The 13864-nt window shown below is 42.6% G+C and overlaps 1 protein-coding gene across 1 annotated transcript in view; it reads left to right on the top strand.

Annotated features, from left to right (window-relative positions):
• The window catches only part of LOC109465625 (fibrillin-3-like), a 71214-nt gene that overhangs the window by 36788 nt on the left and 20562 nt on the right, over positions 1–13864 (top strand). The window contains exons 41-51 of the mRNA XM_019762996.1: positions 239–397; positions 1437–1595; positions 4139–4303; positions 5268–5429; positions 5809–5976; positions 6628–6786; positions 7212–7370; positions 8880–9041; positions 9915–10076; positions 10717–10920; positions 11920–12078. Of these exons, the coding sequence (XP_019618555.1) occupies positions 239–397; positions 1437–1595; positions 4139–4303; positions 5268–5429; positions 5809–5976; positions 6628–6786; positions 7212–7370; positions 8880–9041; positions 9915–10076; positions 10717–10920; positions 11920–12078 (1818 nt within the window). The remainder of the gene's footprint in view (positions 1–238; positions 398–1436; positions 1596–4138; positions 4304–5267; positions 5430–5808; positions 5977–6627; positions 6787–7211; positions 7371–8879; positions 9042–9914; positions 10077–10716; positions 10921–11919; positions 12079–13864) is intronic.

Raw genomic sequence — 13864 nt, 5'->3', positions numbered from 1 at the left:
GAGATTTGAACACAATGATCTCTCTTTGGGAAAATTTGGGGTAAAATCAGACAACGTTTTCCATTTCCCGTTGTTACATGCAAAAGCTTCATATTATAAGGATGTTGCACTGTAGCCTGGAGTCCAGCCTTGTGAGCTTTAGTCCGCTCCCCAAGATCTGCTGCTAAGGCTGGACTGCAGGGTACGATGTAGTTGCATTGATACCTAACATTACATTTCTTTGCTTAATCTGTCACAGAATTGCCAACACAACACATACGGTCCCCAGTGTGAGTACTGTAGGCCTGGGTTTGAGGGTGACGCTCGACGAGGGACACCAAATGACTGTCAGCAGGCCCAGCCAGCATGTAACTGTAACAGCCACTCCGACCAGTGTGACGCCAGTGGTAACTGTGTGGTGAGTATTCCTGGTTTATTAACATGTATATGAGACGAAAAGCAATACACGTGTAGCTTACGGTCCTCTTCCCTCAGTAGTTGTCAGTTCAGCATGTTGGCAAAATATACTGCTCCTTAATGAAGCAAGTATTGTGCATAGCAGTCACACTCACTCACTCACTGTCCGGTTTATCGTCTGGTCTTCTGAGGGTTAGACGTGCTTGCACAATACCTCTGGGGCAACACATCTTGTTTATTTTTTTTTTTGTATTTGCATATTCAAGGATGACATCCTGTCAATAGTTTATAAATGTTGTGTTGGAAAAGGGAAAAAATATTCTGCAATGAGCAAAAATGTTAACTTTCTGACGAGCCTGTTCTGACGCAACGTTGACCAAACATCCAACGAAAACCATGAAAAATTGTACAGGCGCAGTACGTTCTCCTGACATGCTGGTCAGCCCCAACTTGTATTGTCATCCAGGGACTATGATGTGAATGAAAATCTATGTAAATTCGTTCATGCATATTTCAGAAAGAAATCTTCTAGATTTAGACGTAACACAGTTACGTAGCACTTGACATGTTCTCTCTACCCTTGTGCCTCAATTATCAGGCATTTGGCCCATGTGGAGCGTGAATATGCATTAAAGTTCATTGTCATTGTTGTTACTGTCTTATTTTCATTGCTTATCCCAACTATTTTTTTTTTCATTCCAACATGTAATCACCAGACGTGGTGACGACACACTCAAGTTTTTTCAACTTATATTAATGCCGCCACCAACACAGGGGACAAATACATGACAGGACAATACTCATTTTCACCTGAGGAAAGTGAGGAAAGTCGTGTTAAGTGCCTTTCCCAAGGGAACAAGATCGGTGGCATGTCAGGACTTGAACCCAGGACTCTAAGTTCCGAGTCGCGCACTCTGCCACTATGCCACACGACCCCACTAAACATTACAGTGATTTAGTGATAGGTGCAGTGTAGAAACACACACTGTCAGTTTAAACCATTGATAGAAATGTAACAAACCAACTATTCTGGTCCACAGAACTGCCAGCACAACACGTACGGCCCCCAGTGTGAGTACTGTAGGCCTGGCTTCTCAGGAGACGCTCGGCAGGGGACACCCACTGACTGTCAGGCCGCGCGGCCGGCGTGTAACTGCTACGGACACTCAGACAAGTGCGACGAGAACGGCCGATGTTTGGTAAGGCACACAATGCTTAATCCATGTGATGAATAATTCCATCAAGTTGGCAAGAGACTGTGTAAGAAGGTTCTTTACTCAGTAACCTGTGGGTTTTTTCATCCAATGTTTTGGTGACCGTCTCACTGTCACCTTCTTCGGGGCAGCAATGACTGGTTCTGATTCATACTGCACCTACACATGTAGGTGTCACTGCTGACATAGTACATAGTGGTCCCAGACATAGAGTCTTGTCACATTATACATAATATATCCAGAACCAGTCATTGCTACCCTGAAGAAGGTGACAGATGGTCAATGAAATGTTGGAAGGGAAAACCCAGATGTTGTTGAGTAAAGAACTTCTTATACAACACGCACAATGCCTTGAACAAAGGATATAATATTGATGTGCCAATCTATTGTCTGTTAATATGTTGTTGTTGTCTTCTCGGTCTAATGTTGATAAGAAAGCACTTAAGTCTTGTCTTCTGTGTCTAAATACTATGTTGCTACAAAGGCACCAGTAAGTGGCAGTATATCCTTTTTGTATACGTAATGCTTTGTTACTATCAATGGTTTAAACTCTGTGTTTCTACACTGCACCTATCACTAAATCACTGTCTTCTTTTCTCAACAGCACTATTGACTTCAACTGTGGTGATGTGTTATGCTCTATAAATGTTGAACTGGTATAATTTGTAATATCTGCTTTGAATTGAAGAGATTTATACAAAACGTCTATTAGGTTTTCTTGGTTTGCTTTTCATGTGTAATGCAGTAACATTACAATGTATTATGTTTTTATATGTCTCACTGTTGTAGGTCACACTGTTAATGTAATTATATTTAATTACATACAACTATGTAATTAAATCTAAGTTTTGTTGAACTGCAAATGGCACCTGTTACTGTATTATGTTCAGTACTTAATGTGCACCACCTGTTATGCTTGCTAGTTGTTCTTTGTTTGTTCTTGACCATCACGTAACTTGAGATTATTAGACACAGCTTCGTGATTGGTAAGATAACTCACTGTTGTATCTAACAAGTCTAAATGTTAGCTGTTAGTTAATCGTGGATGGAAAAAAATTCTGTCCTCAAGGACAATGCAGGACTTTTTACCATCTCTCTCGTAGCCATCTTCTGAGGGAAGACTAAACTCAGAGGTCTGCTTGGTGGCAGTTTATACATGTACAAAACATTGCCCTGTTGATTGTTATCAAACTCATTTGACTGCTTTTATTCATTTCCTAATGCTAGACAATGTTAGTGATATTGCTGGCAAATCTACTGCTATGGTGTAAACCTCTCCTGTGGACTTTTTATGTCACAGGCATTCTTCCTGGTGATGATCAATGATGGCTGCAGGTGACAGCAAAAAGTACTGCATGCATGCTTCGAAATGTCTATCTATTTACACAGAATTTCACAGTAATGTATTGGTGAACAATCATTAATTTGAGCACCAAACTGCCAACAAGGTAGCCCACACTTTTTAAGGTAGTTTCGATCAGTTTTTATTTTATTTGGCTATTTGTTTTGAATTTGGTGTTATAAAATGTTAGTACTAAGATGATCATGGTGATTCAAAAATTGCATATCAAATCACATAACACAGCTGCTGGGAAGTGTTTTTTTTTGTATACTGTTGTATATGTACCAGGCATATTTGTCTCAGTACATCTGGATAGCACTAATTTGCACAATGATATGTGTGTAGTACTACTTAGTTGCACCACAGTGTGTAGAAATGGCACGATTAGCTGATTGCATGATTAGGATGTTCAGCAACACATGTTCAGTTCACTACTACTTATTCAGAGAACTTAGTGTAGTCGTGAGAAAAATGAGAATGGCACTTTTCACTGTCAACCACAGTAAGTTTTGTTCTGCACTTTATATTATTGTTTTATCGTTTGTTTATTTTTTTGTCTTGAATTTTTCTTGCCTATCGCTATAATTGCTTCTATCTTTTTTGTTTCTAACTCTCTCCCTACCCTTCCCTATCTGTAATTTGCATCAGCTGTAACTCTTCTCTTGTCCCTTTTCCCAGAAAATGTCCCCTGAATAACTAACTACCTTCCCCTTTTCAGTGCTGACAGCTGCGGAATAGCTAACGTTACTTTTCTATGGCTAATGAAGCATCTCTAGGGCCTATAATGACTGTGCAGCCTAATGATTCTGCCTATTGCTCACAACAGTGCAATTACACCCGTACAGAGACCAGATGACAACTGAATGTGTGACTTACTTCCCAGAGTGTGTCCAAAGTGTATGGATGAGTGTTTGTGTGTCTAGTGTGGGTTGGCATCTTCATCATACGATTTGTGTTTATTTCCGGTTGGTTTCTTTGGATATTTGTATTACCTTTAAGCACTACAATTTTTAAATAATATTGGTTATGTATGTCATTAAATAATAAATGTTCTGTTTTAGTTCCAGAAATAAGAATACACTAGAAATGTCATACTTTTGTAAACCTCAGAGTAATGCTTGCTTAGGAGCCATATGTAGGAACTTCCTTCAGTAACCTTCCTTCTTACTATCTCATGAACTGACAGGACTGCCAACACAACACGTACGGGTCCCAGTGTGAGTTCTGCATGCCCGGGTTTGACGGAGACGCCCGGCGAGGGACGCCCAACGACTGCCGCGGTGCCCAGCCTGGCCCGGCCTGCAACTGCTACGGACACTCCAGCAGCTGTGATGAGTACGGAAGGTGTCAGGTAAGATTATCTGTCAAACAAATTTATTTGAAGGAGAAAACGTTCAGCCACTCACATAACCATGGATTCTCATCTGTATGGCTAGTCATAAGTCAGAACCCACCCCAGGTTTAAGCAATGCTACTGTATCCTTGGAAATCACATCTTATAGACAATGTATGTAGCAAGTGCACCTTACAAGGCAGAGATATTAATGGGAGCTGTATTGGATATAATGGAGTTAATCACTATGTTTTCAGCACCAAGGACAGGGCAGAGATTTCTGAGGTCCAATGTTCTTAGTCCAGTACCAAGAGAATATATGAGACAAAATCTAAAAACAAGAAAGTAAGATATGTTGTGGAATGAAGTACCAAGATCTTAATGATATGTATAGACTTATGCTTAATGGTTTTACAGTACAGTGTGCGAATACATGTATTTACCAGAAATGCCTCCCTCTTATTGCTTTCTTCAATGCAGCTATTCTCTTCCAGCTATTTTCTTCCAGCTGTAGGTTTTAATCACTGCTTAATTGCTGAAACTAAAACATTATGCTTAATCTGATAGCAGCTGCACTTAGCACTGCCTCACCCTCAGCTGGCAACCTTTTCACTGCTGCAGTTTGCTAATAATAAATGAAACTGATATTACCTTATTGCAGCTTAGCCATAGATGCACAAGCAAAAAAAAACTGCTGTCACATGCAATAGTGCACTAATCTTTGTAGCTGCAGCAATGCCATAGCAAGAACTTACCATCTATTGCCAGAGAATCTACACGACTCTACCTTTTCTCTCCCTATCTCTGATTAACGTTCATCTTGTATCCTAGCAACAACAAGGTACCTATGCTGCATTAATAATTGCGGTAAAATCACCTCAAGGTCATGGCATAACACCACCCCCCTCCCCACCTCTGGTAAGGTCGTTAGTTAAGCCAATTCGGAATGTTGATACAAACCGGACATGACGTGGCCTTGCAGAACTGCCAGCACAACACGGAAGGCGAAAACTGCGAACGGTGTGTGTCTGGCTACTCGGGGGACGCGACTCAGGGAACGCCCAATGACTGCCGAGCTTCCGCCGCCCCCTCATGCAACTGTCACGGCCACTCTGACCAATGCAGTTCAGACGGTGCTTGTGTGGTAGGAGCATAGATTCAGGAATTTCGGTCCAGACTCCAACGTAAAATAACGTGAAAAGAAAAGATAACATCAAATTACGTCTTTTAAAAAATCATTGCAGATTGCAATGACAGCTGCAACATTTTGTCCTGTATGCGCTATAGGTGGCTGACATGTATCACACTGTTGGAAACACCTCTTTGATACATTCAGCCACATAAAGCCCAAAAACACAGGCATACAAATAATGTAATAAATTGCTAACACTAACCCTACAAACCGTTCATCTAACCTCAATGCAGGCAGGCATCACCACATTGCTGCTTGCTTGACGGATGTAGTCCCAATCCTATGCAGGTTCTTGAGTTGATGGTTCTGTGTGTTTTTCCTGTTTCTGTAGAGCTGCCAGCACAACACGTACGGCAGCCAGTGCGAGTACTGCATGCCAGGGTTCACCGGGGACGCCCGCAGGGGCACTCCGCAGGACTGCCAGAAGCAGCAGACCCAGCCTCAGGTCTGCAACTGCAACGGCCACTCCACCACATGCAACGACCTGGGGGTTTGCCAGGTAAACCTGGAATTTCAGATAAAGTTTTGTTATTTTTGGGCCACTCTGCTAAGCATATACTTGTCTTAGGACTAAGAGTTTCATCATTTCAGTAATTCAGTAACACCAAGGTCGTTTAGTTAGTACAAAGGGATACTTTCAAGCTGTGATAGTATTATAGCAATCTTCACATTGTTTCTTTGAATCAGCAAGCACTGACAAGGACTTGACATCAACAGGCTTCAGCCTACCCTACCATTAAAAAAATGCTACTCAGAAGATGCTATCATTGCTTCCATCTCTTGATCCAGATGTGTTTGTGGCTGCAAGGCAGTATCACAATCATCCAATATGCCACGTAAATGTTTGGCTGGTGGAAAAAAATTACAAAAAAGAAAGGAAAGGAAAGGTCTCCCATGCTTCTTGTGCAGAGCGTAGGGTGGTGCCCATCTCCATTTCTGTAGCCCTTGGGCGACACACAGTTGTGCAATGCACTACAGCAGGGGGCTGGTCCGCTGGTAGTGCTGTGTGTTTGACCTCCCCACACTCTTTCTCATATGTGCTGAGTGCTAAGCAGAGAAAGAAAGCCTGATAAAAATGCCTAAAAAATGAGCCAAAGCCTAGACCCCTGCTTGGAGAGTATCCATCTCTATCAATGCACTGCTTTGACAGGACTGCCAGCACAACACATACGGAGCCAACTGTGAGCTCTGCTTGCCTGGGTTTGCTGGTGACGCGCGGAGGGGAACAGCTAACGACTGCACGCCCGAACGCCCGGCCTGTAACTGCCACGGCCACTCGACTGAGTGTGATGCTAACGGCAACTGTGTGGTAAGTTCGCCATGTCCACTGGTCATATGGTCTGGGACTCAAGTCTGATCTAATTTTTGATGCCTTAAGCTACAGTTATTACCGCAAAATACTACATGATCGAATCCAAATCCAGAGGACTGAGAAGTCAAGCTCTTCTGCTCTGATTCAACAGTTCCGGTATGTTTTTGAGTCATGTACTCTTCACGCACCTATTGATGACAGATGCCAACAAAAATTCTGAAGAATGAAGTGTTTTCAGACAGTTAACAGAATTTTAAGCTTGACTGCTTGAGTGTCAAACCAAGATTCTTGCAGGATATGGCAGCATAGTAAAGAATGATAAATCTTTAGTCCCTAGATTATGTTCTTGCTGGTTAGCTTGCATTACTAGTAGCCAAGATGATTCTTATATTAAATGTTTAATATTGGATGTACAACTGTAGAACTGCCAGCACAACACATTTGGCCGCCAGTGTGAGCTGTGCCTGCCTGGGTTCTCCGGTGACGGGCGAAGGGGAACGCCGACCGACTGTCAGCCGGCCCAGCCTGCCTGTAACTGCCACGGCCACTCCGACCAGTGCGATCCCAGCGGGAGATGTGTGGTGAGATATTACAGGAATTCATGTCTTCTAGGATCAGTAGGGAAACATAATAATGTTTATACATTACTGATGTAGTCGCAAAACCATTCCTTATCTGAAACGAGTCTTTACAGACATACATCTTGTAGACATCAGTCTCTCTCATACTGAGTCATAGTACTACCAATGCTACTAGCTAGTACTGAGAAAAGTAGTTGCAAACATGCCCTTTGAAGGGCTGTAACAAGTAGGCTTGTAGCATTTCCGAGTGTTGCTGAAGTAGAACAGCTAGCTGCTGTTCTATTGATGCAAAGATGCTCTAGATCTGTTGCTAGTAGGCTGTAGCAAGTGGGCTTTAGCCTTGTAGGTACCTGTGGTATTTCTGATTGTTGCTGAAGCGGGATAGCTACATGTAGCTCCTGTGTCATTCATACAAAGTTTGCCTGTAGCTGGAAAGCTGTAGAAAGTTTGCTAATGGGCTGTAGTAAGTGGGCCATTGCTAATACATGAAGTTTGCTAATGCGCTTACCGGCTGCTGTGCCATTGATACAAAGATGGGCTAGTAGACTGTAGCTAGTAGGCCATAGCTACATGTAGTAGGCTGAAGCTAGCAAGCTGTAGCTAGAAGGCTGTAGCTAGAAGGCTGTACATTTTGTAGCTTGTAGGCCGTAGCTAGTAGGCTGTAGCTAGTAGGCTGTAGCTAGTAGGCTGTAGCTAGTAGGCTGTAGCTAGTAGGCTGTAGCTAGTAGGCTGTAGCCAGTAGGCCGTAGCTAGTAGGCTGTAGCTAGTAGGCTGTACATTTTGTAGCTTGTAGGCCGTAGCTAGTAGGCCGTAGCTTGTAGGCATGTAGTAGGCTGAAGCTAGCAAGCTGTAGCTAGAAGGCTGTAGTCTTTTACTCAGTATTTCCAAGTGTTACCGAAGCAGGCCAGCTGTGCCATCGATACAAAGTTTGCCTGTAGCAAGAAGGCTGTAGTTAGTAGGCTAGAGCTGGTAGGCTAGCCGGCTGTAGTCTTGTATGTACATGTATTATTTCCAAGTGTTACCAAAGCAGACCAGCTAGATGCTGTGCCATTGTTGCATGGGCTGTTTCTAGCAGGCTGTAGCTTGTAGCCATAGCTAGTAGGCTGTACTCATGTAGGTACATGTAGTATTTCCAAGTTTTACGAAGCAGGCCAGCCGTACCAGCTGCTGTACCATCGATGCAATGATGGGCTGTTGCTACATGTAGTAGGCTGTAGAAGAAGGCTGTAACTAGTAGGCTGTAGCTACATGTAGTAGTGCTATTAATCTGTTGCTAGTAAGCTGTAGCCTTGCTGGTAGTATTTATGAGTGTTACTGAAACAGGACATGTACAGCTAGCTGCTGTGTCAATGATGTATAGATAGGCTGTTGCTAGAAGGCCATGGCTTGTTATCTGTAGAAAGCAGGCTTTGGCTAGTAGGCTATAGCTGTTAGGCTCTTGTAGGTTACGTATTTCCAAGTGTAACCGAAGCAGGCCAGCCGTACCAGCTGCTGTTGCTCCCTCTGCAGAACTGTCAGCACAACACAATGGGCGCCAGGTGCCACCTCTGCCTGCCCGGCTACCAGGGCGATGCCAAAACGGGGACCTCCTATGATTGCCGGCCCACGGTGGTACCAGAGTGCGACTGTCACGGGCACTCTAATGAGTGTGACATTCTGGGAAGATGCATCGTATGTCCCTCGTCCTCTGCATGGAAACTAGCTGGTCCCATTCCAAGTAGTGACTGTCTTGTGTGTCTGCTAAAGTGCTTTCATTCTTGGTGTCCCATCCTTTGAGTTTAGTCTTTGCAACCTGAGATCTCTTGAACATTGCCCAGACTTTCTGCATGTGGAACTTTATAGTAGAAGATTACCTATTAAGTCAATCTGTCCTCAATGTCCTCATTACTATTGGTCTAGTTGTAGTTGGGTTGGAAATAGTAAGAATTGTTGCCAGGAGGTTTCTCCTGTTGAAGGAGGTCCTTTATCCTAAATGGCAAGGACTTAGCAAAGTCATGATAAGCCAACTGTAGCCCATCGTCTGTGTCCTACTTTGCTTCCACATTTTTTCCATTATCTATTTCTTAGAGCCTCTTCAGCCTGTATCAATGTCTAGAGTACAGAGAACTAGAGCTTGTCTGCATTACACTTCAAGGATTTGATCTTCATCATTCTCACGATTGTGAATGACTCCTGCAGCTTACACAATTGCATGTGGCTGTTTAGTTTTGATTAGTTAAGATAAGGAATTTATGCAATCTTTAAATCTCCAGCTTTCTGTAATATTTTTCCGTTCTACATGTACTTTGCTGGTTCGTAAGCAGTCTGAATTGTTCTATTATGGATGATTGTAGCTATACCTACAACGTTTCTCCACAATTTTTTTCCAAATGTTAATGTAATGGCAAATTAGATTACATTTCTTACAAAGTACAAAGTGTAGTCTCTTGTACCAGTGCTTAAATGTGCATATGGTCATTAGAAAAACTGTGCTCAGAATTTTTCATATACATGTAACGTTACATGTTTATCTTATTCTCTCTCTCCCTTTTTATTTTAACCCAGAACTGCCAGCACAACACGTACGGTGTTCAGTGTGAGTTGTGTGCGCCCGGGTTCTCCGGTGACGCCCGGCGCGGCACGGCTAACGACTGTGCTCAGGACCAGGCACGCCGCTGCAACTGCCACGGGCACTCCAACCTGTGTGATGACCTGGGCAGGTGCATGGTGAGGAAGAACTGTTTATTCACACACATCCTTTAACATACACTAAAAACAATTTCAAAGTTCACGAAGCAGCTACTGGGGTATATTTATTTAGCTGAATTGAGTTGTGATATAACTTAAAAGCAATATGTAATACATTACACCAAAAAAGGGTTAAGGGTAAGGGTTAAGCTTTGCACTCATCTTGAAAGTTCATCTTTTTTTTTTTTTTTTGGTGTGATTTTATAAAAACGAGTTCGCTCAGTGCACGGCCACATGAACCACTCCTGGGCACTGAACTAACACTCATTGCAGCATCATGTCTTCTCCCTAATCTTGAAACAGGCTTAGGCAAGCTTGGCTAACTGACTCAATAGGCCAAGCAGGGGTTACAACTTAGGCTGCTCTGGAAATTGGTAGAAGCAAAGCAAATTTGAACTGTAATATACAACACAAGAAATTGGTCTTTCCCAAATTTGTACAGTTGAAAAAGTCCAATTTCTTGTTCTGGAAACTTTTTGTCTTGTTTTTGAAGGTTTCTGGATCCAAGTCAGAGCCTGAACATGCATGTAATCTTAAGCCATTAAACTGTTCTAAGCTGTCAACACTGTCTCTGGGACCAATTTATGTGTATTGATCTAAATATCCTTTTGATTTCCAGAACTGCCAGCACAACACCATCGGGTTCCAGTGTGAGGAGTGCCGCCCCGGTTTCTATGGCGATGCGCGGAGGGGCACGCCCAACGACTGCCAGCCCCGCCAGGTCCAGCCGCCTGTCCGACCGCCTGTGCAGCCGCCTGTGCAGCCTGCGAGATGCGACTGCAACGGACACTCCGAACAGTGCGATCCTTTCGGGAGGTGTATCGTAAGTAGTACATGCAATGGTCTCAGTCAAGGCACACTGAAATTTCTGACGTAGCAGCAACCATTGTGACTGGATATCATTTTAGAAACAGTCACTGACAGACGTTTCAGGTAGCATCCACTCCTTTTTATCAGTATCACTGACAAAATGTAGTGGACTCTGCCTGAAATGTCTGACCCTTTCCAAAATCATATAATTATGCAGTTGCCTGAATAAATGTAACAGTTACTGTTTTCACTTGGATGTCTAACCTTCATTGACGTAGCCATGATTGTAACTGTTAACCTCTATTGTCTCCATATTGTCTATGCACTTTGTACTCTTCATGGTGAAATCTGTATGTCCACATTCATATTGTGCTTTTATATGGTGAGCTAACAAGAACCTGGTTCTTGGATGACAGTATGAATATTCAAATTTGATCTGAAGATTCAACTATTTGTGTGGCCGTCGATGGCCCTTACTGTAGTCTATAGCATGTTACAGCCTCCAAATTGACTCACAGGCTATTCAGTATTAAATGGTACAATGATTTGTGCACAGGTATGGGAAGCCAAAGGTACAAAAAAATTGTGGAATTTTTTTTTTTAAATCTTATCAATGAAATTGTCTGTAACCACACTCTTGCCCAAAGATGACATCTGGACAATTACATGTATAATGGGCAAATGTTTAACTACAATATACACTGTACTGTACCTTATGCCAAAAACAGTTACTCAAGCAACTGGATCTGATTTTGGAAACAGTCAGACCTTTCAGGTAGCATCCACTACCTTTTATCAGTGACGCTGGACAGTTGTCAGAAAAGCAGGTTTATAACTTAACTACAAGCTATTGATTGCAATGCAAATCAGTGAAGACAAATTTTTTTTGAAAGTCCAAAAGGAGACAGAAATTAGACAGGTCAAATTGTACCTTCCCTTTCCAAACAACCCTTTCCAAGAACCAGACTGCTAAGCCACACCACACCATGTCTGCACTTGCGTTGTATTCCAGAACTGCCAGCACAACACCATGGGCGTCCGCTGCGAGCAGTGCCAGCCTGGTTTCCGGGGTAACCCGTACGGCGGGGGCGGCTGCCTGGCCTCCGACCCCCAGCCCAGGTGTGACTGCCACGGACACTCGGACGTGTGCGATGCCGAGGGGAGGTGCATGGTGAGGACGCACAGTGCACTGCACTTTCATTGTTTCTCATTGTGCTTACGATTGTTATGTATCTCACTTGCACATGCACTCCCACTCAGTGTTCGTCACAAGATCTGTTTGTTTGGACGTCACAGATAAACACTCCAGGTCAATTACATACATGTACAAATGTATGACCAATTGACCTGCAGTGGATATAGATGCTGAATTTTGATTGGTGTAATTAATGATTGTCTTAACACAGGACAAATCTTAACCTTTTTATTCCCTCCCTTCAAAATAAAACATATACACACATACACATAAGTAGGGCTACTTTTGCTCTACATTAGAACATGTACATGTAGAAAGGTACTATTTATGCCACCATTTATAACAAAGTAAGTTTTGAATTTGTTACAGTGATACTATAGTATATGTATAGTATATGTATAGTATATTTATAGTATATGTATACTATATGTATACTATATGTATAGTATATGTATAGTATATGCATGGTAAGAAAGGTTTCAGTCTTGACTACATTCAATGGTAGGTACATGTAGGAACTGTTAACAAATGTGATGACTGTCAGTATGATACAAATCCCCAGCTGTGTTTCCCAGGTATCATCAGAATACATCTGAAATGTACTGACTGTAACCGTCATTCTTCTTTCAGTACTTTAACTGCGCTATAACTACACTCATTTAATTTTCAGGAAAAATGTCAACGTCTGTTTTACTCCCACAAAGAGTATTTAAAAAAGTAGTATTGACTTGATTTTCTTCATGTAATGCACACAGAAAGACATGTTCTGATATACATGATTCTGTTGTTTTTGGGGGGAAGGTGTATGGTTTATCTTCAAGCATTGATTTTCAATATTAATGCTGTAGGGTTATGTCAAGAGAATAATTTCTGGGGACGTGGATTGCTCACTGACAAACTGATGGTATTACACTAAACGATTATGTGGTTGGACGATCGATTATATCTCAGTCACTTTTCACAAAAATCATCATAACTTTATCCTCACATGAATGAGCATCTCCTGTTCATGTTCATCCAACCCTCCTCAAGTCTGTGCCTTCATCTCATCTTTCTCTTCATGGTTCACTGTCTCTACAACATTGTCATCCTTCTGCACCAGAACTGTATATTACCATCCCCTTAACCCTTATTCCCTTCAAGGCCATTACTTAAGCTTTCCCCCGACTTGTCTTTTTCCAAGGTAGACGTTCCATCATAGCTTCCTATCCCCCATGTTGTTTTTTCCCCCATACCTACCAATCACATCCAGGTCATGCCCTCTGTCTCAGTTGGCCACACATCAAGGTTGTTTTTGCTTCCAGCCCTTCCTTTTGGTGGTCACCTCATATTTATTTCAGCACCCTGTGAACACCCCTGCTGCCTTGTCCTTGAGGTTTCCATTGTATGTGAGCCCTGTGTCCCCAAGGTCTGCATTGCTACTACCCTGCCCTACGGTTGCCTGCACCCCCCCCCTACATTTATCTCTCTCTCCTGCTTCCTGTTCATCATCATTATATGTTCAACGTCAACTGCCACCATCTGCACATTAGGAAATCATCTCTGACTCCTTCTTTTGATGAGAAGCGTTACACATCTTTCACTTCAGCATGGGTCACCACGTATGATTATAAGCATTCGTGATCATTCACCTTAATAGTTTGCTGCTGATAAAGCTTAGTATACACTTGTTTGTTTTCAACATGCTTCACAACAATGCTTTAAGTTTGGCAGTCATCTGATCATTGCAAACCTGTTTCTGCACCCCCCACCCCACCCCGCC

Source organism: Branchiostoma belcheri, unplaced genomic scaffold, assembly GCF_001625305.1.
Source record: "Branchiostoma belcheri isolate BF01 breed outbred unplaced genomic scaffold, Haploidv18h27 scaffold155, whole genome shotgun sequence".
NCBI lineage: Eukaryota > Metazoa > Chordata > Leptocardii > Amphioxiformes > Branchiostomatidae > Branchiostoma > Branchiostoma belcheri.
This window is presented reverse-complemented; position numbering and strand designations above follow the sequence as displayed.